The following is a 27,336-nucleotide window of genomic DNA, read 5'->3' on the forward strand; positions in this document are numbered from 1 at the left end:
TAAACTTAATTATATCAGATTTTTTCCTCATTCTGTTATATTTTTTGCCCACATGAATTGTGAATTTATTGCATTAAGGCTGTGTAATTCTTAATGTCAAAATTCATAAAGCAGTGATACGTGACTTTGAAGTATGGTCTCTGCATGTTAAAGAATGTCCTTGTGATGTAAATCCAGAGAATGTATTCGTTTACTTTCTTTGTGTTTCTGGATGTTAGGATCCCTGAAGAGAATGGGGGGCATGTGCCAGACACTCAGCCATTCAGATGAAAGTTTTGTCAACATTTTTTCCTGAAAGTGTAAACGTAAAGGGAAGATACAGTGTTTTTGCTCACAGGTGAACTTTAGTTTAAAAGGGCCTCAGATCAAATAAGATAATCTTACTAAATAACTTCTTGGAAAAACTACAGCATCAGAGGTTAGAATATGGATTTGTCTTAATGAAGATGCGCTGTATTTAAAGAAATCATGCACCTTAGCTGAAATTTGTTGTGTGTTTGTATACAAGGGAATGAGATAATAACACATCAATTTAATGAACGTTAGTTTGCAAGTATTTGTGTTCCTTTTTAACAAAGGACAAAAGTTTTCTGTCTATTTTATTTTTTTGTTTCTCCACTTGTCAAAAGCTAAAGCTGTATGTGTCCATCACCCCCAGTTCCAACTGAAATTACTGGAAGCTGAGGATACCAGACAGTTTCTGCCTTAGGGTAAAGGAATTTTCAGAAATGTCTCAGTTGTTTCTATTTTCTTGTATACAAGTGGCTGTCAGTTTTAATCTCTTTCTGCCTGAAAGTACTGATCTGGTTATAGAGCAGGTAGTGAATAGGAGGGCATTACAGGTTTGCAGTGCTCCAACACGCAGTCAACATTCATCTGAGAGCTCTAAAATGTGCCATTAGGAGCCTGAGATACCTTGTTTGGCTGTTGAAGCAAAATGGGGTTGTGATTTAGGAGCTGTTTTGAACAGTAATATGGAACTGTTAGCTGTTACCTCCAAAAGCACAGTGACACATTAGAGAATTACATCACTAAACCATGAGGAACAAGTTAGAGATCAGTTAGATAAACTGAATATCCACAAGTCCATGGGGCCTGATGGGATTCACCCTCGAGAGCTGAGGGAGCTGGGGGAACTCATTGCTGGGCTGCTCTCCATCATCTTTGAAAGGTCCTGGAGAACAGGTGAGCTGCCTGAGGACTGAAGGAAGGCCACTGTCACTCTGGCCTTCAAAAAGGGCAAGAAGGGTGACCCAGGAAACTACAGGCTGGTCAGCCTCGCCTCCATCCCTGGAAAGATGATGGAACAGCTTGTTCTGGGTGTCATCTCAAAGCACCTGGAAGAAAAGAAGGTTATCAGAAGTAGTCAACACGGATTCACCAAAGGGAAGTCATGTCTGACTAATCTGATAGCCTTCTACGATGGGGTGACTGGATGGATGGATGAGAGGAGGGCAGTGGATGTTGTCTACCTTGGCTTTGGCAAGGCTTTTGACACTGTCTCCCACATCACGTCATCCTCATAGGCAAGCTTAGGAAGTGTGGGGTAGATGAACGGACAGTGGGGTGGATTGAGAACTGTCTGACAGATAGAGCTCAGAGAGTTGTGGTTAGTGGTGCAAAGTCTAGTTGGAGGTCAGTAACAAGTGGTGTCCCTCACGGGTCAGTACTGGGTCCAGTCCTGTTCAATACATTCATCAATGACCTGGATGATGGGATAGAGTGTACCATCAGCAAGTTTGCTGATGACGCAAAACTGGGAGGAGTGACTGACACACCAGAAGGCTGTGCTGCCTTACAGCGTGACCTGGACAGGCTGGAGAGCTGGGCAGAGAAAAACCTCATGAAATTCAACAAGGGCAAGTGTAGGGTACTGCATTTGGGGAGGAATAACCCCATGCATCAGTACAGGTTGGGGGCTGACCTCCTGGAGAGCAGCTCTGTGGAAAGGGACCTGGGAGTCCTGGTGGACAACAGGATGACCATGAGCCCAATGACCCAATGTGCCCTGGTGGCCAAGAAGGCGAATGGTATCCTGGGGTGCATCAAGAAGAGTGTGGCCAGCAGGTCAAGGGAGGTCATCCTCCCCCTCTACTCTGCCCTGGTGAGGCTGCATCTGGAGTACTGTGTCCAGTCCTGGGCTCCCCAGTTCAAGAAAGACAGGGATCTGCTGGAGAGGGTCCAGCAAAGGGCTACAAAGATGATTAGGGGATTGGAACACCCCTCTTATGAAGAAAGACTGAGGGACTTGGGTCTTTTTAGTCTAGAGAAAAGAAGATTGAGGGGGGATCTTATTAATGCTTACAAATACTTAAAGGGAGGGTGCCAGGGGGATGGGAACAGCCTTTTTTCAGTGGTGCCCAGTGATAGGACAAGAGGTAACGGGCACAAACTTGAACACAGGAAGTTCCATCTTAACATGAGGAGGAACTTCTTTCATGTGAGGGTGGCAGAGCACTGGAACAGGCTGTCCAGAGAGGCTGTGGAATCTTCCACTCTGGAGACATTCAAAACCCGCCTGGACACTGTCCTGTGCAACTTGCTGTAGGTGACCCTGCTCTGGTGAGGGGGTTGGACTAGATGATGTCCAGAGGTCCCTTCCAACCCTGACCATTCTGTGATCTATTCATTTATTTCTCTGTTTGAGAGATACTTGGTTCTGTTCCCATTGCTGTTCTCGACTAGGAAATAGGGTAAATATGTATTGTCACACATATATGATGCAAATGTAAAAATTCACTTATTGAATATATTGTTGCCTAATGCAATTTCCAATTTTTTTCCTTCATTATATATCTATAATGTGACTCCAAAGACTGAGAACGTACTGAAGGACAAGTCAGGTATCTGGAGCTTTAGCTGTGGAAACATGAGAATTCAGAGCAAAGCTCAAACATAGTTAATACCTTAATCTGAACACCTTCAGGTGCATTGAAAATGTAGCTTCCTGTTCAATAGGATGTTTGTAAATATTTCTGAACTATAATGGAAGAGATTAAGAGGGGAGGTTACTTCCCTAATTGCTTTACCTGCAGCTATTGACCTTTTTTGTGGTTTTGAAGAACTTTCATTTAAAGTTTAAAATTCTGAAGTTTAGTTTCTAAAGCTTAAAGTTCTAGAGTTTAGTTTAAAACATGATTGGTAGTTCTGATGTGGTGGGCTCTTTCAGACAAGCTACAAACTTTGGACAACTGATAAAATGTCTCTGTACTTCAATTTCCCATCTTTAGATAGTGGTACAATTACTTATATAGCAGGAGTATTGTGAAGGTAAATTCCTTAAAGTTTTGTGGTGCAGCTGCGTATTTGGCTGAAATATATAATTGTATGTCTAACGTACATTGTGCAAGACTGTTCAAGTGACAGCCCAGTGCCTGCTGCTAGGTTTTTTTATAAGCAATTATCTCAGTAATTTTATATCATGTTAATGTGGTAATGTGGATACAGCATTGCTCCTACCGTAGTTTGTAGAGGTATGTGAAGTGAATTTTTATTAAAAGTTTTTGAGGTTTTGGTTTGGTGTTGGTTTTTGTTTGGTTGGTTTTTTTTCTGATTGTAATCCATGATTCAAAAGAGAAGTTAGATTTAATTTAAAAAAACAAAAACAAACAAACAACTGACAGTTGAAACAGCAAACAGCGTTTCACATGCCAAAGATATAATATGGGAAGAGTTACTACTGAAACCTGGTGCGGTCTTGAAAATAAGTGTGTATATTGCTACTTTCCAGCTCTGTTCTCTGCCTTGTAAAGCTTGTAAATTAAAAATATTAACACATTTTAGCTATGGATTTTCAGGCTTGCTTTAAGTGTAGACTGGAGAAATTAGGGCAGCAAAAAATTAAATGTATTAAAAATGTAGTATTCAGTGTCTTTAATTACATGATCTAATAAATACATTCTGAGAATTGGATGCCAAGAATTGAAGGGGGTGCAAAAATATTCCATCTTAGAAAAAATCATCTATCTATCTTGGACAATAAAGTTGACAGTATTCAGAATGTGACAAGATTGAAAGGAACTCTTCACAGAAAGGAACAAGTCATCTGAAAGCATTAAGGAGGCTCAAGCGATGTAATGGTTAGAACTGTTTCAGTCTTTTTGTTAGTAACATTAAATTCAGATTTCCAAGGAAGTAATTTCATATTTAGGTATACGTCCTGGCTCTGTTGAGGGTAGGTTGGCTCTGCAGAGGGATCTGAACAGGCTGGACTGATGGGCTGAGGCCAATGGTATGAGGTTCAACAAGGCCAAGTGCTGGGTCCTGCACTTGGGTCACAGCAACCCTATGCAGCACTACAGGATTGGGGTGGAGTGGCTGGAAAGCTGCCTAGCAGAAATGGACCTGGGGGTGTTGGTGGACAGCCAGCTGAATATGAGCCGGCAGTGTGCCCAGGTGGCCAAGAAGGCCAACAGCATCCTGGCCTGTATCAGGAATGGTGTGGTGAGCAGGACTAGGGAAGAGATCATCCCCCTTTACTTGGCACTGGTGGGGCCCCACCTCGAGTACTGCTTTCAGTTTTGGGCCCCTCACTACAAGAAGGACATTGAGGTGTTGTGGCGTGTCCAGAGAAGGGCTACAAAGCTGGTGAGGGGTCTGGAGGACAAATCTGAGGAACTACTGAGTTGTTTAGCCTGGAGAAGAGAAGGCTTATTGCTCTCCAGCTACCTGAAAGGAGGTTAGAGAGAGGTGGGGGCTGACCTCTTCTCCTTGGTGACAAGTGGTAGGACGAGAGGAAATGGGTTCAAATTATGTCGGGGAGGTCTAAATTGAATATTACGAAAAATTTCTTCACTGAAAGGGTTATTAAACATTAGAATAGGCTGCCCAGGGAGGTGGTGGATTCGCCATCCCTGGAGTTGTTTGAAAAAAAAAAAAGGCTAGATGTGGTACCTGGGGACATGGCTTTGTCAGGGTAGGTTAATGGTTGGACTTGATGATCTTAAAGGTCCCTTCCAAACTCAGCAATTCTAGCCTTTTCTTTTTCCTTCTTCAGAAAATCAGTATTAAATCCATTGATTGCCTGCTTCTTCATTCCGTATTACACTTTTTACTGTTCCTTTCCAGAATGAAGTGGTTCATTATTATCCTTATGTTCTATTGATCTCATCTACATCATTTTGCTTTCTGTCTGCTTCATAGGACGAATAAGATTTTGTGTGTGGTTGTATATATGGAGAGGAAATCTTTGGCAGTTCTTTACATTTATAGAAGCTCTCTTATAAATGGAGGTAGAAAAACAGCAAATTACAATATAGACGTTGCTAATAAACTATGTCCTTAACTGTTATGTAGGGATGGAACTAATTAGAATTCTGAATGCACAAAATTCACTTTCAGTTCATGCATGATTGGAAGCTTCCAGATCCTACTTTTACTGTAGATTGGAACCTGTAAATTCAGTTTATTCAGAGCTAAACTTTGGCTTGCTTCAAAGGAAACCATGTGAAAAAGTGTGTGACGCTGATAGAAAACCATAAAACAAACAAAGCTCATAGGAATTTGGGCCTACAAATTAGTAGTCTGTAGTTGTTTTGCCAAAGAGCTAGTGTTTCAAATACGTAAGCGACTTTGCATGTGTTGAGTTTTGCATTATAAAAATATCTTACCTTTTCAATTTTATTCTCCTCCTTTGAGGTACTGTCATTCAGTTCATAAGGTAACTGTTGGTATTAATAACACATATTTCAAGTAACTTTGGGTTGGAAGTTGTACGATATGGTGAGAGTAGTGACTGCAGTCTTTGAACAGGATAGCTGTCCAACAAATATTAATCTTCTAGAATGCCTGGGCACATGAACTGCACACTGTGTAAGTAATAGCAGACAAGGGACCTTTATTAGAGCCACAGCACGGTATTATAGATCTGACTGTACTAATATACACCTATTATAGGAACTTACATCCATTATTGCCCATCATGTATAATATTTTGTGTTTAAGGCTTTAGCTTGGCTTTGGGAATTCACATATTCACATCCAAAGTATCACCGTTGAAAGAAAAATGCAAGTTTAATTTCTAGCTTTTATTAAAAAAGCTGTCCACTGTATAACTGTTGTCCAGTTTTCTGCATTAGGAATTGAAATTGTGCTACTATACTCTTTTCTTTGCTAGTATAATACTACAGTTACAGAGCAGTTTCATATGTCTTGACAAAAACAGTGTCTGGGACCTATGTTGTAATTTTGCCGGAGACCTGCAAAGATTTTCGGTGTTGCTATATCTGAAATAACTAGCAGTTGGCAAACATGGACTTTCTGAAAAGATTTTAGGGTCCTCTGAACGTAAGATTTCATGTCAGCCAAAGGCTTTATTATTAAATAATTACTTTAATGAATTACTGAATTACTTTCTAATGGGAAGCTGACAATTTTTTTCTTCCGTTTTTCTTTTTTTTTTTCTCTTTTTAACATCTTGTTCACTTCCCAGTATTGCTGTATTCGGCCTGCTAGAATATAGTCACTCTAAATCTGCTTATTTTAGATTTCAGGCGGAGTAAGATTTTTAGAAATAATAAAACTGGCTAATTTTAAGGGGATTGTTGACAGGTAATAAATAAGTGTGCACCTCTAGCTTGTTACAGTATTAACTGAAATTAGTTACTGTAGAACACTAGTAAAATTTTATTATATTCACGTTGTCTAGCCCTTGAATTCAAGATTCAGTTGAACTAAAGATATTCATCCTATAAACTGTTTGTCATTCACAGTACATGACGATAAGTATAGGGCAAAGGTGTAGACACAAAACAAGCTGTCTTTTTCTTGTGTGTCTTTCTCTAAGGGTTCAGAATACTCTTCTTGAATGAAGGTTGAGGACAGTGTTGATCTATTGTTTGTCAATTAACAATGTATAGTTGTTATACAATTATATAATTTGTAATGTTTTAAGAAATAATAGCTAATATACTCTTAATTGCAGCATACTTTGTATCACAAACAGTTGTTTTTATATGGTTATTTATCACAATATTCTTTCCCTTCCCTATTTCTTTGAGAAATTACTACATTCTATCAACTTACTGGTCTGTAAGTCTAAGTTCGTAAGAGGTTTTGAACACAACAGACTGTGCCACTGCTATGAGCATTAACCAGAAGCTGGTCTTTTTTCCCATTCCTCTCAACAATGAAGCCCATATTACAATTTGTGGCTTGAAAGAACATTCATTACAGTGTTCAGGTAGTCAATACCCCATGGATTTAACAAAACTTTGTGGTGGGATACTGTGGTACTGCAATATGTCTGTCTACAGGCAAGTTATATGTAAACTTTAGGTGCACTCTGTTAAATGCAGTACTGTCCATAATACTAGAAGCTCTTCTAGCTTATCACATTAAGTGTCCATGTGTCATTGATTATGTACTTATTAATCTACCTAAATATTACAATTTTTAAAAAAAACTCTAATTTTTTTTATTTACATGACAGCCCAAAACAGCTCCGAAAAGGACATTTGGATCCATTACGAACGATCAGGTAAATATAAAGTAGGGAGTGTTCAACAAGAATGCCAGTTTCATTGTTTCAGAGACTAGTGTGTGCATGAATCCACTGAAAAGGATGATATGAAAATTGAATAAGGTAACAGTGTTGTGTGTTGCCCTGATAAAGATCAGGGCTAAAGCCTCTTAAACCTAATCCTGGCTCTGAGATGGGCATAACCTTGTTTTGCCTCAAATAGCTAGGTTACATCGCTTAAACTGTCTTTTTAGATTAAAAAAAGTCAGCTTCTTATTTCTCACTCTCATCCTTCTGTATTGGTGGAGATGATAATGTAGCAGATTTTTACCAGTCAGTCATTTTAATGATGAAAGGTACTATATAAATATTAATTATCTGTTATGCTTTTCCTATGGATGCACTTCCTAGTGCAAACAAAACCTTCAGATCAGTGGTATAATGTGGTGACTGAGGTACAGTTCAGTCTGAAAAACAGTCTGACCCTAATGGAAATTTTCACTTTATTGAGGTTTTAATGATGATAAAGCCATTTACTTCAACCTCAAGAATTAAATCCTGAATGGTTTTCTTCATGTTTCTCTCAGGATTTTTAACTCTCAATTTCTTTGATCATAAGCGAGAGAATTCAATACTTTTAGTCTTAAAAATATGTTTCTTGAATGCTTCATCATTTTTCTCTAGTGTTTAGAATGGGAGAACTGTCTGTTCTTAGAAAAGGCATTTGCTAAAATGCAGCGTAATGGCACACCTAACCTTATCCCTTAAACAATATGAAATAGGCTTCCTTGAATGAGGAGAAAGTATCACTTTGTGTAGTTCTCTGGGGTTTTTTTGTGTTGTGTTGTTTTTTGTTTTGTTTTTTTTTTGTGGTTTAAAAAGATGTACAAACCTGTAATGAATAACAAGAAATACTCTCGGATAGTATTTTTCCACAGAAAGTGTTAATAAATAACTTGGAAGAGTTCTTTGTGTTCTTTTCTGTTTCTCCAGTTGTTTACTGCTAGTGATGGGGAACAGAAGCTCTATTTTATATCAAACTCTTATGCTATAATGAAAAATATCTTTCTCATACTTGATAGTTAAAGAACAGCAGAAATGGGTTTGCATATGTATAGCTGCATGTACTCAAAGTCTATATGAAGTGTTTGTTGTAGTTGTGGGATCTAATGACAGAATAATCAGTGCCCATCTGTCAACTTGTGTACAAATAAAGAAGTAAAAGATAGCTGACAGGTTTTTTTCCCTCTCGCTTCTGTTATTTTTTTATCTGGAAATCTATGTTAAAGCATGGAATATATAATTCATAATTTCTCAGTAATTACAAAATTTATTGCAAATAACTGCTAGCCAGATCGAAGATAAAAAGGAAACTCGCATTCCACCTTCATGAAGAGGTCAGCATAGAATTACCATTCTAAAATTTAACCTAATTCGTTCAAAATGTATACCTTGATTTAGAAATGATTTGCAAGGCTTATATTTTCATATGCCTTCTGCTAAAGAAGCCGAAGCTGTATTTGTTTTATTGCTTCAAAATGTGTTCCAGTTCACTTTAGACTGCCCCTAGTTGCAACTTAATGTTGTCAAAAGTACTGTGCAAGTGGCACAGTAATTTTTGAAATGTGGATGAATAGGTCTTTTCCATGAACCAAATGATTACTTACATAGGGTCAAATTCTGGCTTCGAGAAAACAAGTCAATGAAAGAGTACAGCCTTACACAGAATTAGAGCTATAAATGCATTCACTTAATGGTGGGTAGCAAGATACATTGAATGCAAATATTTTACAAGTAATGAGAAATAACCTTGCACACTGGGAACCTTTTCTTTCCCTTTGGATTGAGTTGTCTGAAATCAGTTTAGAATATACACATGACTACATGAGTAAAGGTGAGAGATAGGCACAATAAACAGAGCAAGAACCAGGCTAGTTGCTATTGTTCATTATCACAAGTACGACATGTAAAAAGAAACTCCTAATTAGTCAGCATATTTATCAATGCCTTGTTTTTGTGGTCATCCTATACATTCAGTTTTAGTGATCTGCATTCTGGCTCTGGAAGATATGGCTGGAGAACTGCCTTTACTTCCTTTTTTCCTCTGAAGGGTGAGAGATGGGAGAAAAGAGGAAAATTGTGATATTCTTAATCCCTGCTTGGCTAAAGTGACAGCAGATGGGGGAATTTTGTTCTAGATTCCAATTTTTATTTTAGCAGACTACTTTGTCAACACTAGTGTTTAAAAAGATGTTTTTGCACAATATATGTAGCATTTCTTTGCAATTCCAGGGGTGTTAGATGTTCAAGAAACCTGTTGAACAAAAATTATTAATTTCAAATTGATCTCATAGTTCTGTGCTATTTTTTAAAATTAAAATACATTTTCTTTTCTCACTGGGTTTGTAATTTTCACTAGAAATGTAAAATACGTAATGATGAAGAAAGGGATAGCTTTAATGAGTTTTTAACTATATTTCTAATAAACTGTTACACTTAGTTTTGTCTGTAACTTTGTAGTAGTTTGTAGTAGCCTGAATTTTGTAGTAAGGCTCTTTTCAATCATAGTGTTGGGTTTTTATGCTAATGCTTTCAGATCATATCCAGAGTTGCTCCACGAACAGAGAAGACAGTCCCTTTATCTTTCTTGTTTTCCTTGAAATTGAATATTGGTTTAGGTCCTCCAGTGTATGCATACTGTCTTGCCTTTGGACCTGGTTGAAATTTGGCTTCGTTCCTCTTTTTCACATTCACTCATGCAATAGAGAAACTAAATTACATCTGTCTGGGAATTTAACACCTTCTCTGTAGAAATAAAGAAACTAGTTAAAAAAAACAACACAACAACACAATAAAACCCCAAAACATGCTGCCCAGCCCCCCTGCTTTTCTAAAGTATCCATTTAATCATGTTTGCTCTAAGGCTTTCTCAAGGTGCTAGACCTTAAAGCAGAATTGGATATTGCAAAATACAGGTAAATGTATAAATGTGTATTCCTGTATACAATATATATAAAAATATATATTCCATGACAATTTCTGAACCTCAATGAGATGTTTCTGTATATTTAAATACACTTCCATGCTAAAGTATGTTCTTTCTCTGTCTTGTAGGGTCAAAATGTATTTGGTCTTGATATAATTGAGACACCTGAGGGAGATAAGTGGCCTCAACTGATTGTCCAACAGATCCTGGATAGGGAACAGAAGGATACCTATGTGATGAAAATTAAAGTTGAAGATGGTGGAAGCCCTCCAAGATCGAGCACTGCCATCCTGCAAGTCACAGTGACTGATGTGAATGATAATCGCCCAGTCTTCAAAGAGAATGACATTGAAGTTAGTGTTCCAGAAAATGCTCCAGTGGGCACCTCTGTTTCTCAGCTCCATGCCACTGATGCAGACCTGGGCTCGAATGCACAAATCCACTTCTATTTCAGCAATCAGATCTCCAGTTTGGCCAAAAGGCTGTTTGCCATTGATAACACCACTGGCCTCATCACTATAAGAGAACCACTAGACAGGGAGGAATCTCCTGTACACAAACTAACTGTTTTGGCAAGTGATGGCAGTTCAACTCCATCAAGAGCAACGGTGACTGTTAATGTCACAGATATTAATGACAATGTGCCATCAATAGATACAAGATACATCATCAATCCAGTGAATGGGACAGTGCTCTTGTCTGAGAAGGCTCCCCTTAATACAAAAATTGCATTGATAACAGTAATGGACAAGGATGCTGATCTGAATGGAAAAGTTACTTGTTTTACAGATCATGATGTCCCTTTTAGGCTAAAGCCAGTGTTTGATAATCAGTTTCTCCTGGAGACAGCCACATTTCTAGATTATGAAGCCACACGGGAATATGCCATTAAAATAGTGGCTTCAGATTCAGGGAAACCTCCCTTAAACCAGTCTGCAATGCTCCTGATCAAAATTAAAGATGAAAATGACAATGCCCCAGTTTTTACACAGCCTATCATAGGTCTTTCCATCCCTGAAAACAATGCTCCTGGAACTCAGCTAACCAAGATAAGTGCTACGGATGCTGACAGTGGGCGCAATGCTGAGATCAGCTATATCCTGGGTTCTGATGCACCCCCTATTTTCAACCTTGACCGCCGTACAGGCATTCTGACAGCAGTGAGAAAGCTGGACAGAGAAAAGCAAGACAGGTACTCCTTCACTGTGCTGGCAAAGGATAATGGGATGCCACCCTTGCAGACCAATGCAACTGTGACAGTGTCTGTCCTGGACCAGAATGATAACAGCCCTGCTTTCACACATAATGAATATAATTTCTATGTGCCAGAGAACTTACCCATGTATGGCACAGTGGGGCTTATCACAGTTACAGATGCTGACTCTGGAGAGAATTCTGCGGTCACTCTCTCTATATTAAACGGTAGAGATAATTTCATTATAGATCCACTTACTGGTGTAATAAGACCTAATATTACCTTTGATAGGGAACAGCAGGGGTCCTATACTTTCCAGGTGAAAGCTGTGGATGGAGGAAGACTGCAGCGTTCCTCAACTGCCAAAGTGACTATCAATGTTGTTGATGTAAATGACAACAGGCCTGTTTTCGTTATTCCTTCATCTAATTATTCGTATGAGTTGGTTCCAACGTCAGCCAGTCCAGGGTCTGTAGTTACTAAAGTCTTTGCAGTTGATAATGACACAGGAATGAATGCAGAGCTCCGCTATAGTATCATAGGTGGGAACTCAAGGGGCTTGTTTACAATTGACCAATTAACAGGCAATATTACTTTGAAAGAGAAGGTAATTACATCAGATCATGGCTTGCACAGACTGGTGATAAAAGTCAATGACCTAGGACAGCCGGAGTCTCTTTACACTATAGCTCTTGTGCACTTGTTTGTGAATGAGACGGTCACCAACAGTTCCTACATACAAGAGCTAGTGCGCAAGAACATGGAAACTCCAATTGGCCAGAATGTTGGGGATGGTGAGATAACCCCACAAACCAATGATTATGTCAAGATCATCATTGCCATTATTGCAGGCACTATGACAGTTATTCTGGTAATTTTTGTAACTGCTTTAGTACGGTGCCGCCAGACACCTAGGCACAAGGTTGTCCAAAAAAACAAGCAGAGTGGTGAATGGGTTTCCCCTAACCAAGAGAATAGGCAGATCAAGAAGAAGAAGAAGAAGAAGAAGCGCTCTCCAAAAAGTCTCCTCCTCAACTTTGTGACTATTGAAGAATCTAAACCTGATGATCCTGGCCACGAGCACATAAATGGCACTTTAGACATTCCTGTAGAACTAGAAGAACAGACTATGGGAAAATATAACTGGGCCACTACACCAACCACATTTAAGCCTGATAGCCCAGATTTAGCAAAGCACTACAAGTCTGCTTCTCCTCAGCCTACCTTTCAAATAAAACCTGAGACTCCTGTACCCCCCAAGAAGCACCATGTCATTCAGGAACTGCCTCTAGATAACACCTTTGTGGTGGGCTGTGACTCACTTTCCAAGTGCTCATCAAGCAGCTCGGACCCTTACAGTGTTTCTGAATGCAGCTGTCAAGGAGGCTTCAAGACCCCAGGCCCCATACACACCAGACAGGTAATGGACATTTTAAGGTGCTCTCTTTCTCCTTCCCTTCTTACTTTGCCATTCCTGTAAGTCTAGCTCTGAGCATTGTGAAATAACTTTTAATGAAAGGATTAAAAGTTTGAAAGGTCATGTTTGATCAAGGCATTGAAAAGTAAACAATTTGAGATTCATCAATGTTAAGGGAGAAAATTGAAATAACATGACTGTTGGCTGTAAGGAAATTGAATTATTACATCGGTGGATATTCCGGACTGCAGATGGCAGTATGGCACTTCCTGCATTACTGCAGTACCTATTGCAGCTCTGTAAGGCAGAGCGGGGTTATGGTACTGTCCTCTGTAGTATTGTATGCTCAAGAATTGAAGTAATCTAGGCCAGGTGGAAAGCAATAAAGCTTTACAGGATCTGATAAGTGGTTCTTAATATTAATGGAGTCTGGAATTGCAGCCTTCATTTGGGCATAGCTTTACTTCAATGTCTCAAAAGCAGGCAAGGATTTTCCTCTGAGAGTTTCAGTGCCATTTTCAGAGTAGAAACATACTGGATTACTTAAATCGGGTGGAATGACACAGTCTACAGGCAAAGTTAGGGGAAGATTAGAAGCATCAGTATTAATTGCTCTCACTTATTTGCTGCTGTGCCTGATAAACCAGATACTAGCTTCTCAGAAATTCGGTACAGCAAAGGAAATACATAAAGAATCCTCAGCTTAAAATTAAGACTAAAATGAGAACCCAAGTACCTTTTATTCTTCAAGACTCTACAGAAAGGATTTAAGTCACTGGAAATTGAGTCCAATATCTATCCATATTATGGAAAGTTTCACTAATAATAAAGCTTTGCTGTTTGTCTGTTTACTTCTTTCTTCACAAATATCACAAAGTTTTCAATGGAAGTAGTTTTCTAATTAAGCTTTAATTGGTCAAGGAATTAATGATTAAAGAGACAAATATTTCAGGAGAGTTTATTGTATTATTGATAATATATTTTAATACTGTTGCTTGGGAACAAATCCTCGGCATGACTAAGTCTGTTAGATTTTTTTTTTTTTTTTTTTTTTTTGCTCCAGCTGAGGTTTTGAACTTTTTTCTGTGGGCTTTGTTTTATTACCACAGTAGTGATAGCAAAATGTGCCTAAAAAACCCTCCTCATTCAAAGTAGTCATCCTATTTTTGAAAATTGCAGGATGGGCTGTTTATTTTTTTTTGTTTTGTTTTCCTTACCTAGACAAATCTGTGCAGTAGTCCATATCACTATGCTTTATAAAGCTTTCATCTTTTTCTGAGACACCTTAACAGAAAAATTGAAGGAAAAAAGAAAAGAATTTCTTATTTCAAAGACATGACAGCAATGGAAAATGTGTAGCTTTTTGAGATTTGAGTATTTTCTATTAAAGATATTTGAACGTGTTAATTCAAATTACACATTAGAAAAGCTGCTTGCTAATTTGTTTCTCTGTTTGAACTCTCATAACTCTGAGGAGGGTGGTGCTATTTTCAGCATTTCTGTTGGCCTGATCTAAGTGATTTTTCAATTGAGTTCTGGTATACTTCCTCTGAGCCGAAGAGGTTCTTCCATTGTCTGCTCAAATACATTTTGTCATGCAGTACTGCTGCTAACAAAGAAAGCAAGCTTATGGCTCTCTAGGTTTATACTAACACGGTTCTTCCATCAGAAGGGGCTTTTTAAAGTAGAATGGAAAGCAGTTCTTTTCTGCAGAAGTTGGTTGGGAAAAGAGCATTTTCTTTTATCTCTATCTTAAAGGTTAATGACAGGGGCTTCCTGTCTGGAAGAGCAGAATAGAACTGGGGATTTTTAATACTCATTACCTGATACTAGCTTGTCTCCATATAGCTGTACCTGAAATTATATTAGTATGATGCACTGATTACATCAAAAAGAGATTAATGTTACTATTTATATCAATATTATATCAAAAAGAGATTAATGTTACTAGTATACTATTGCATCCAGCTCTGGAGTCCCCAACATAAGAAGGACATGGACCTGCTGGAACGTGTCCAGAGGAGAGACATGAGGATGATCCGAGGGCTGGAGCACCTCTCCTGTGAGGAGAGGCTGAAAGAGTTGGGGCTGGTCAGCCTGGAGAAGAGAAGGCTCCAGGGAGATCTTATTGCAGCCTTCCAGTCCCTAAAGGGGGCGTACAGGAGAGCTGGGGAAGGACTTTTTACTAGGGCATGTAGCGATAGGACGAGGGGGAATGGCTTTAAACTGGAAGAGGGCAGGCTCAGATTAAACATTAGGAAGAAGTTTTTCACTTTGAGGGTGGTAAGGCACTGGAACAGGTTGCCCAGAGAGGTTGTTGAGGCCCCATCCCTGGAGGTGTTCAAGGCCAGACTGGATGTGGTCTTGGGCAACCTGGTCTAGTGGGAGGTGTCCCTGCCTATGGCAGGGGGGTTGGAACTCGATGATCTTCATGGTCTTTTCCAACTCTAAACCATTCTATGATTCTATGATTTGTATTGATTTTGTTAAACCTACAGTTACCCTTCTTTTAAGTTTATTTTTCTGCATGAAAGTGATCACATTGTTAGGGAAAGTATAATTACTCACTGTCAATGGTCTTTTACACTAATTGGAAAAAAAAAATAATCCCTGTAAACATGTGAATTCACATTTTTATTACTTATTTAAATAAAATATAAGTAATTTCATAAATTCGTTTATTTAAGTGAATTGGGCGAGAAAGACCACTAGAGATAAATCCTTTGTGTTGGACCATGATCACAAAGGCAGAAATGTATTTTGTTATAAGTTAAAACAAGCAAAGTTTTTCTTAAATCTCAATGGATCTTTTAAAAGTCGGTCTTAATCCTAAACTGGTTTTGTACATTGTAGTCTATATAGTTTTATCCCCTGTGAGGCTCCAGAAGGTGGCTCAGGACAGGCTAACTTAGAGTTGTCACTGTAAGCCAGTAAAGAAACGAAACAACCAAAAATAAGCTTCTGCCACAGTGCTTCAGATGTCATGCTGTTCCGCCATCCTCCAGCCTCAGAGACTAATAGGATGTTTGTGATTAATGATGCATTTGTGTCATGCACTCTCTGAATTTTCAGAAAAAGGTAGGACAGCCTGGAGAATTGAAAGATACTAAGGTCAGTTAAAGAGGGAGATGTGCTAGTTTGAAAAATGAAACTAATGTCTAATATGAGAAAAAAATTTTACTTTATCACTAACAATGACTGTAGTGCATCCCTTTTACAAGGCAAAAGCTTTCTGAAGGAGATTAAAGAAGATTACATTCACTGTGAAGATACTTCTTCAGTTTCTGATGGGTCCTGATATTAATAGGCCACACATCTCAACTGCTCTTAGTTTTGTCCATGCAAGGCTTTCTATTCAGATATTTGAAATAATATTGAGTTAAAGCTAAAAATATATGTTTTCCTTTGAAGCTCTAAATTTTGTGTATGTCTGAATGGTATTGATTGAGGTCTTTAAAGAAAGGAAATCATGTCTTTGCTTTACTGCTAAATTTGTCTAAGTGATCTATAAAATGACAGAAAGTCATTATAACAGTTGTACTCAAAAAGCAAGCAAGAGAAGATTGAAAGGTTTTTCTACTAAAAAACCAAAATACCTCTTTAGTGGTCATGTGGGCAAGTAAATACAGCAAGGCAACAGCTCAATTTTTTATGGAGGAGGAATCGGAGACTCCTGAAGCATCTGAGGACACATTGAATCATGAACTACAGGAAGTTGAAGAGGGAAAAGTATGGTCCTAATGTAATCTCCCATAAGAGAGAGATCAAGCTTCTGTTGTACTTATATGTAAGAAAGGGCAAGGGAGAGAGATATTAATATTATTTTGAAGTTACACAGTAGGAATTAATAAATACTAGTGACAGTAGACTTTCTGAATAGCATGCTTTCTTTTGCAGTGTAAGGTTTTTCAAACCAGGGTATTTGGAGGCTCATAAAATCAAACTGACTTCCAGTCAGATTTTCACTGTTTCTAAGAGTCCCAAGACTACCAAAAGACGCATTTCTTTGGTGGAAAAACATACAGCACCTTTAAAGTTTATCTGTCTGCAAGCTTTGTAAAAGCTCAATTGCTTTTGACATTTACCTTAGTGAGCGCAGACTGTGTGAAGTATTCCATACTGACACAAATCTTCTAATCGTTTTTGCACTTGTGTTGGAATGATGAAAAGAAAGGAGAGGTTCTTCCAGTGTAGTTTTCATGTAGTACGTAACGCAATTTTCAAATCTGAAATCTTTCCTCAAGTAGTTTAAACAACTTTCAGACAATTCAAATCTCTGTTTAGGTATTAACCTGTCTGTTTGAAATGCGCATAATTATAGAGTACAATGTTATCTCTGGTAGCTTGGTTCAAAGAAGCTACTGCCACAAAGGTTCATTAGAACTTCCCTCCTCCTTGTCCCTTTCTCTTAATTAATGCTATTTCAGACATTCTTTTAATTGGAAATAGTATAATGCATACTATAAGAAAAGTACATATATTTGAAAATAAACAACTGGTCACTTAGTAAGGGTCCTGTGACCTTTTGTATTGTCATTTGAAACTTGAACTTAAGAACAAGTTTTATCTGAGTTTGTGTTAGTGAGGAAATGTGAATGTTCATAAAAACAGCACTGCAGGACTTGGTTCAGTTTCAATCCACCTCTACCAATAATAGAGCTGGAAAGTGCAATCATGTCCTGAATCTGTGATTACATGCTTTTTGGTGGTTCTCCCTGCTTCACAGTGGACTCTGGTCTGTATGTTAATTTAGCTCCACTGCTAGTACAGTAGACCATCTTTGGGAAGTGAACAGGCATGCAGATTGATTTTTCTCATATTTACTAATACAAATCTTCATTAGTTGATTTTAGTTTCCAGGATTCTATCACCTGTGAACATATCCATACTTAGGAATAGAAATTTCAGATGACACAGTGATCTCTGCTGAACTTGTTTGTTAGAATGCCTATCTCCAGTCAGTTTATGTTCCTTATAGAAATCTGAATGGGAAATAGACCTCTTTTAAAATACATTGCCTTTTTGGGGCCCTACTGTCTCATTAGTGACTGCTTAGACCTGCTTACAGTTATGATATATTTTCTAATGTTTTTTGATTCTTATTTGAAATATGGTGAAATGTTGTTACAGCTTCCCCCTCACTGTGAGAACAGCGTGCTTAGGATGTGAACTGAAAGAATATTGCACTGTTCCTGAAACGAATAGCTCTGAAAACTCAGCTGTTATGTAAATATTTAGCTGCAGAATTTATTGTTTTGTTTAAGAACAGTGGGACTAGTGAGCTTAGTATACTGTAATCAATAGGCAGTGCTGATGTGTCTGGTATGTAAAAGGGTATGGAGATAACACTGGTACTTTGCATTGACAGATAAAGAGCAAATTACACTCAAAGAACGTTTTCTTCTAAATATCAGCTAAATAGCTGTTAATATAAGCCCTTCCTAAAAGCCATTTCAAAATTGATTATTAAGATTCTAAATATTCTTGTTATTTTCTCTTAATTTTCTGGCTGGTAATTTTGCTGGTAGTTCTGATATGGTGCCACTTGTATACATTTCAGAAAAAAATCCTGAAATTCTTGTCTGGAGAAAAGATTTCTAACTGAAGGATAAGTGAAAGTCTGGAGCCTTGCCTCATTGTAGAAGACAAAACTGGAGTACCAGTGGGAAGAAAAGAGAAAAAAAAAAAAAAGTTTAGTCTAAGGAAAAAATTGAAGATTTTGAGTGTGACACTTAAGTAAAAACTAATTCAGAGAAAACGAAGGCTTTTTTTTTTTTTTTCCCCAATAAGAACTCGTTAAATGAGTTTATGCTGAAAGTGGTAGATGAAGTTCCAGCATTAATAATTGAATGGTTTTTATGCAAGCTGGAACAATACACAACTCTCTCTCCAATACCAGTTTTCCTTGGGGCAGTAGCAGCATACATTTTCCTAAATGTTAAGTGCATTTCACCTTCATTTTTTAGTGGGATAACTGAAAGGTTTACTCTTTTCTCCTCGTGACCCAACCTTGGTTTTTAAATGACCTATAGTTATAAAACATTGTCAACAACGAAGTCTGATTCAACTGTGGTTGAATTTGACACTTCTTTCTTTTCCTATTTTCTCCCAGAAGGTATTGCACTCAATAATCTGCAGTTGCTAGCAATATCCTGACCAGTGAGCGGCTGGTGTCTTGGTGACAGTGGTATCAATAGTGCCTTATTTCCTGTGAAATAATTGATCTGAATGGCTTAATTTCTATGAATTTTTAGTACTCTTAATTCCGTTGATGATAAATACAGATTAAAAATGCAAAAGAACTCTTCGAATCAAAATACTTTATGCTCTTAGGAACGATGCTCTTGAATAAAGTCTGTTAAAACCCTGTAGAATGTGTTCTAGGTAGTATGTTAGTCTTCTGATAGCTATAATCTTGGAACCGCACTTGGGGTTTTGAGCTGATAAAGCTAAAAAAAGTAGTAAGAAACCTAAAATAACATGCATAGAAGCCATTTCTGTGGCTCCTTCTGTTTCAGCATTTTTGCTATGTGTACATAGACGTGTGCAAATCTTTGCTTGTGTATAGAAACCTGAAAACACACACACATAAAAATGGTTGGTTACTTAGAACCACGATAATTCAGTACTTCTCAAACCATACAGTGATTGAGATGGTTGAAATTTGGAAACAAACTTTACAATATATGGGGAAAATTATGCAGAAAAGGGCTTTTCTCATGCTGTTTCTCTGTTTGCCAGCTCTGAACGTCATCGCATCTGATGTTATATACTGAAGTCGTACGTGTACACAATGATGTTAAGCCAGCAAACATGAAAACAAGGAAATAGCACGAGAAAGCCCTTTGTCCTGTCTCTGATTGCCGAAGAAATTTATCGTCTGATCTCCAGAGGGGTTTGGAAGTGACGATGAACTGTTCAAGCTGCCCTACTGAAAGGTATCAAGGGCAAGAATTTTTTAAAAGGAAAAGACAAAAATTTTAGTACATTGTGCTATAGTGTTCTATAACGTAGTTTTGCTAAGAAAAAAGTAATGTGACCCATCCTTCTTCACAGTTGGCGATTATCGTAAATCTATTTTGCTTGTAATCATCTTCTCGTCCCAGATTTTTTCCTTATTTATTTTAGTTGAAACAATTAGGAATTTTGTTTCTATAAATAAAAGGGAGCAATAAATTTTATTCATACATTAAAAAGAGAATGTAAAGTTCTTTATACTCCCTGCATTTAAAAAATTAATCAATTGTTGTCACTTCTAGCACCATTATACATGTTAAGAATTAAGTGTTATTTATATCTATTCCATAATATTTTTAATGATGTTATTGCTGCTATGGATCATAAATAGAATTGATCAAATCACAGCTTTCTCATTTTATAGGCACAATAGTAGTAGTGAAAAATGAGTACTTCCTGCTTTCTTATCCACAACATCTTGTAAAATGATCACTTAAGTAAGTCGAAAGTATTCACTTAACTTTTAAAAACAAAATTTAATTTGCATTTTGCTTGCTGAAATCTAGATGACGTCTGTGTAACAAGTGCCATACATCTAACCTTTTGAAGTACTTTTATTTAAAAAAGAGAAGTCATAAATCCAGTGGCTTGCTTTTCAGTGTGATAAAATAGGGAATAGACTACATACTTCTTTCACTGTTAGCCAGCTCATGTGGAAAAAAAACTGTCTTACTGTTGGGTTTTTTCCCACATTATTTCTCTATATAGTTAACCTTTTTTAAATTTATATTTTTTACGTTATAATTTGTTACTTAGCACGGGTAATTAAAAAAATAAAATTTGACTATCACAGTTTTGTTTGCAGGTTGGTTACAAGTTCTTGTATATTGCCTCACATTTTAGGGAGTAATGCTTAATATGTATCATCTATAATACTAGTATTTCATATGCAATGCAGAATCTCTTAGGAAGCAAAGGAGTATAAAGAACCCTGTTTTCTGCGCTTATATGAAGACATGTAATATTAGTTTGCTAGAATAAAATGAAATACAGACACTGCTTTTAACTGGGATGTATACAGTATATATAACTTTCTTTTGAAGAAAAAGCTATTCATGAATTAGACTACAACATGGAATTCTTACACATTACTGTATGTTTGATGTAAAGGTATTTATAGGCTTGTACTTAATATTCACATTGCCTCAGTTCTTGGACTGCAGAATGTCTACGATGACTGTTGCCTATAGTTTCCTCCACATTTGCTTTCTGGCTCTTTTAAAAATGTGTATTTGGCTATTTGATCTGTAAAATAAATTCTATTAATAATGAAGTACGTATTGTAATTTAGCATATTGTATGGCATAATTATAGCTATGACTGTTACAGAAAATTTTTCATTTCTGATAATGAAATAATTTTATTGGGAAAAAGTTTATGTATCTGTAAGACAGTGTTGATATTCCTATTTATTATACCCTTGCAGCATTGATGCTTCAAGCTGAAATCCCGACACTTTCAGTGGTTAGACATGCAGCAATGCTATTTATTGACTCAATGCCACAATTCAGCCAGTTGCTTTGGGTTGAAAGTTCATTCCTAATGTAGTAAGGAATTTTTTCAAGCAGTATTGTTTAGTGTAACAAAGATTGGTCCTGCCTGTCACTGTTACAATTGTTTGCTGAAATGCTTTGTAAGTGGGTGGTGGGAAGCATTCAAAGATATTTTTTTTAAGAGTAATAACACTTTGGCCTAGTAGAATTGTTTGTCAGGAAGATGGTAAGGGTTTCACAGACTTTCAGTTTCTGTTTTTTCTTTATTTTTTGAATCTTTGGATTTCTGTTCTGATGTTCATTAGGTTGGATTTCCTTGATGAGAAAAGACATATACATATAATTGTTTAATTAAGAAAAGCACCAAAGAATTTGAATGCTTATATTCGATTTTTTTTGTTGTTGTTGGGTTGCTTTTTTTAATCATGGGATAGTGAGTTGAGATACTGGACTAGGTTCAGTCTAACTTCAAGCATGTAGCTTAGTCATCTCAAGTGGACATACGGTTGCCCTCAGTTTTTCCTCTGGTAGTGAAAAGGCATAGATACATTATAGCAAATTATTTTGATGTTAGGACTGCATGCCCTTTAGAAGTGCCTACTTTCTTCCACTGAGTATGAAGAGAACCTTTGATAAGTACCTTTCCAATTTAAATATGCCAGTTATGTGCTTGCAGAGAAAAATATTTTTCATGAGGCTCCTAGTTCTTTTGCTTTTAACCTAGCTGAAGGTCTACCTTTTGCCTAGTATTGCACTGGTCATGTCATTCTAGTCTATCAATAAATAATTTTATTATTATAAATAATATAATAAGAGAAGAATCCAGGATGATTTTAAACTTTTGGAAAGTTGCATGTATGAAATAAAAGGTACATCAAGTGGTTGGATTATTGGTCCAGATCAGTAACCTCTCTCTTCTAGTTCTCTCATGAGTCAGCACAGCCAAATATAATAACCCTCAAATGCACCAAAGGAAAAGCCAGCAACCTCTTAAGTGGTTCAGTTTCACATTTCCTCTGTTTTGATTTTTGTTTTCTTACATCTAAGTATCCTTTTTTAAAAAGCAGTTATTTCAGACTGGTATAAGACTTGTTCAGAGACCTAGTTTCCTTCTTATGGTTAAATAGCTTCATGAAAGTCTCATGAAAGCCTAATGTGTACTGACCAAATGTGTATGTGTGTTGAATATCAATTTCTACTACAAATTGATTGGCTAAATGGAGGCCAGTCCAAAAATTCTATATTTAGTTTGGTGTCTGATACTATGAGCATCCTGAGTCAAAGCTAGGTGTATGTGTGTCAAAACCAACTCTGTTTCTTAAATGTTTTCACCAACAGAAATACTATTTTCTGATGGCATAAAAATCAGAGTTAAATTAGGACCAAAAATCAGAGTTGACCAAAAGCTGGTTTTGAAATTGAAAACTTATTATCTTTTCTTTGGAATGTCAGTCATACTTTCTAAGTTATTTTATTGTACTTTAGACTGCAATTACTATTACTCACCATCATCTCAGTAAACTTCTCAAGAGATTCATCCTTTTATCTGGTGCACATTGCCACCCCCTGTTACCAGTGCAGACAGTTTTGTATCTTTAGATAAAAGTCCTAGAGTTTGTTTTTTGGTTAGTTACAGTGCTATCTGTGGCTCAGCAAAAAGAATAGCTCTTTATTTGTTGCCAGTTTTACAGAGTAAATTAATCATGTTGCTGCTTTTAGCCCTACAATGGTGGCAGCTAAAGGTGGCTCTCAGATTTGCTGTTCAGCATCCTGTATCATATTGTCGATGCCTGGATTTCATAGGGATGTGTGTCTACCAAAGCTCAATGCCACTCGATCTCAAACATGCCCTGATATCAAGTGAGTCAGTCCAAGGAAAAGCTATGGCAAACAATCTGCAGTTTGTATGAAAGCTGCTTATTGTATCAGAAAATAGATTGGACTTCAGAAGATATCTTTAAATCCTTCTGAACTGGAGTGGAGGACTGTTGAAGGGCAGTAGGGAGATGTCAGGAACAAAACTGGTTTGTGACATAAATAGAATTATTTTTTTAACGTAAACTGTAATGCTGTGGGGTTTTTTTAGCACACATTTTCAGTAATTTCCCATTTTACTTTAAAACACATATTTATGGTATATCCTGGACTTAAGTATTGTTTGTAAAATCTTTCCAACAAATATTTTTTATATATATTTTTCCTTTCATATGAAATTACTGAGCACTGTTCCTTTTATGTCTTATTTAGCTATTTCTAAAATAAATTTTGTTTGAAGATTATATTTGTATACCTTCTGTAGAAGCAGTGTTTTTAAGTACACCTCTGGTCTGTTTGCTCAGGGCATGCACACCATCAAATCTATACATATTCCGATATTTTTTACAGTGATTAGGAGTTATAATTGTTAAAATCACTTTACCATACATAAAGTACTTAAAGTTTACTAGTAATCTAAAGAAATATGCTTCTTTCAAAACCTCATACTCCTTAGTAGTACATTCCTTTTGTTTACGTTTTTTCAAAGAAATCTGGTCTAAGCAGGAATTCCAAAGGTTGTACATCTTCTAACAATATTTACATGTATGTGTGAGTGTTTATACAGTGTTTAAACTAGAGAGAGAGATATATACTGCTTTTATATATATATATGTATGTGTATGTATGTATGTATTTTGTGTGCATGTGTATATAAAGAAAGCATGCATTTATCACATATTCAATTAGCAAAGTTTATAGGCAGCATATATTACATAGAATATAACTGTAGATACATGCGTATCTCAGTACCCAATATATCTTGTTATGAAAGATAGCCAGGCACTAAGGTTTTCAGTTTACCACATTATTTTGAGATCTGGAAAGGTCTGTCTTCCCTTATGAGAGTGTACTGGGTTCTCACTAGATTAGAAAGTTACTCTTGATAACTTGGGGGTTAGGATGCAGTATGATAAATACAGTTTTGAATTTCTGTTCTTTTTCTTTCACTATTTCACTTTTACTCATTCCAATACTGTCTCCCACTATTCTAAAAAGTTATATTTTTTTCTATTATGTAGACTCATTCTCTTAAGTCTTGCCACTGAAAATGTCATGAAAATGACATTTCTGTATTTCCTCCAAATTGTGAGCCTCTGCTTATTTCATAAATAGACAATGTAAATAAAACTCAGTTAGTTATATTCATATGGATTGATATTAAGTAAGTGTGTTACTAGGAATTTTTCAGGGGTACCACTGACTTTCAGCAGTCTTTTAAATAGGTTTTATTCATTTGTGGTTTTAGTATGTTTCTCATTTTTTATGGAAGGTGTTTATTAAAGCTCAAATAACTTCAAATAAAAACTGAATGATGATATCAAAGATACGAGGTTTGATTTTCCTATCACTGAAATGCAGCTAAGAATTATGAGCTGAATTCCAGTTTATTTTCTCAGCATAGTTTTCATCGTTTTTCTGCTAAGAAGTGATGTCCATGGCTGACAGACGGATGAACTGCTCTCTGCTTATGTTCTCTGTTTCCTTCTGGGCTGTGATGTTGTCTTTGTTCTTGATATGATTACCAGAAATTTGAATCTAAGACCTTTCCACAAAAGAATTTCCTCCTCTTTATTGTCTACGCAGTATGAAAACTCCCCTTTTATCTGTGTACATCAATAGCAAACAAATTGGAGGCATATAGACGCACTGACACTAATATGGATCTGAAAGACTCCAATCATAGACTTGCCCCACAAAAAATACTTTTCCTAGATCCATATCTAAGCCATTGATGTGCTGATACTGTCATCTCCTCCTGCCCCCCTGCCAAAGGAAAACAACAGGGGACAAATTCTGGTCTTATTCAGACACTAGTGCATGTGTGTTTCAGATGAGTAAATGGATTAAATGACCCACAGAGAGAAGTACTTCAAACAGGTGAATGGAATTTGGAACCTCCTTTCCTTTTAACTTTTAGAGTATTTGAGTCATTGGAAATATTCAGGAAAATGCATGCTTTCCATCACTTAGACTTTATGAAGAGAAGCATTTCAGGAAAAGAAAAAAACCTCTTATTCTAACCAAATAGTACCACAAGCTCTTTGACCGTTTTTCTGTATTATAATAACGGTTTGAATAGTCTAAATTTTAAAATATAAATTAATTACAATTAAAGACAAAATAACAGCTAAATATTTTCAGACAGAAATGGAAGTTATAAAATGGCTTCTTATAAGAATAAATCCAAATATTTTGTTAATTATGAGAATTTTGTTATGTCATTGTATGATATATGAACATTTCTGTCTTTCTGTGAGTATGCCATTGGTGGAGTTGTACTGGAAGATCTGACTTGAAGTTAAGGGGACATTTTTGGCTTATGTACATGTGGTGTGGTGGTTTTATTTTGGGGGGGATGAACACTCAAATTATTCTGTATTTTCAAATTGATTTGTTGATAAGGTGATTTCTACAATCTTAATTGCTAAGATACAAGAAAGCATCTTAAAGTATTTGAAAGAAACTGATAAAAGTACAAAGGTACTATTCTTTCCTGCTTCCCCCCCAGTTAAATGAAAAATGCCTGTGCCTCAGCTATTCAGTGCCTGTATATCTTTTGTGATTATCTGTCAAGCAGAGTTGCCAGTGTCTGTATAGATGAATCCATGATCATCTGCAGGACATAGATGGTATTAAGGTAGAAAGGGATGAGAGAAAAGGAAGATCTTGTTCTGGTATAATTTTTATTGTGGTGAGATAGCTCTATCAAAATCTGAAGTGCCCCATCAGAGATCTTTGGAGATGTAGTTTTTGAGTCACATTCTGACACACTTTCTTGGATTAGTGTGGATTTGTTATTATGGATAGAAGTAGCAGAATGTTGCCTGCTGCCTTTGAATGTATGTGAACACATTGATATGTGTTTCTGTCAGGGTTGAAAAGTCTGATGCGTATCAGGCTTATCATGATTGTGAGGTAGGATGTGCTAGTTGTATTGCTGACTGATTTTTATTGATTGTTAGAAATTTTGTTTCCCTCCCTTTGAAAACACGTTTTGAACTGAAATTGAAAAAGAAATGCAATTTAGGCTTGAAAAGTAGATGGTACAGTTTTCTTTGCTATTTTAACTGGATGAAACTATTTAAATTCTTAAGGATTTACAGAAAGTTTACAGTATCATTTCTTTTTTCCATTTTTAAATTTACCTGAAGTAAAATTACAGGTTTTATATAACAATAAACAGTCTTCTAGCTTTGTTGTATTTTATTTTTTGAAATATATTTTAAAAAAAAAGTACTCTTGCTTGCAAGTACCTAGTTATTATAATTACATAAACATATTGGTCCAGATATTTAAGATTACACACTACAAAAGCATAAGCATTTTATACCTTCTATCTTCTGTTTTCAAAAGCATCTGTTTTTTTGGGGGGTAAACACGAAACTTCTGTAGCAAACGTACCAATGAATCAAACTGAAGCTTGGAAAGTACTTTTCTATTTTGAATAAGCGTATTTGTAAACAAAACTTTGAGAGGAGGAAAACATTAGATTATGTTCTCAAGCTTAACAGAAAGGAGGCAGTAACTTCTACAGCCTGCTGAGATTTTGATTGCTATTGATTTCAAAGTTAGAAGCCAAAACCACTACGATTTGTAGGAGAAATGTTTCTCCCAACTCATGTTAAACTTGAACACAGTGAGAGCTGCAGCTAAGAGCTGCTGCCACTTTTAAAGGTATGTCTGATATTGTTATTAGCAGCAGCGATTAGCATTGTTGTATGCACTGTTCTA

General features: G+C 36.7%; 1 protein-coding gene across 1 annotated transcript in view; it reads left to right on the forward strand.

Moving 5' to 3' along the window:
• Positions 1 to 27,336, forward strand: part of PCDH11X (protocadherin 11 X-linked) — a gene marked incomplete at both ends in the record, with an annotated part of 464,576 nt that overhangs the window by 20,026 nt on the left and 417,214 nt on the right. Inside the window, 2 exons of the mRNA XM_082488334.1 lie at positions 7,430 to 7,477; positions 10,574 to 13,060. Of these exons, the coding sequence (XP_082344460.1) occupies positions 7,430 to 7,477; positions 10,574 to 13,060 (2,535 nt within the window). The remainder of the gene's footprint in view (positions 1 to 7,429; positions 7,478 to 10,573; positions 13,061 to 27,336) is intronic.

The sequence above is a fragment of the Vanellus vanellus genome, assembly GCF_965231255.1.
Source record: "Vanellus vanellus genome assembly, chromosome: 10".
NCBI classification, from domain to species: domain Eukaryota; kingdom Metazoa; phylum Chordata; class Aves; order Charadriiformes; family Charadriidae; genus Vanellus; species Vanellus vanellus.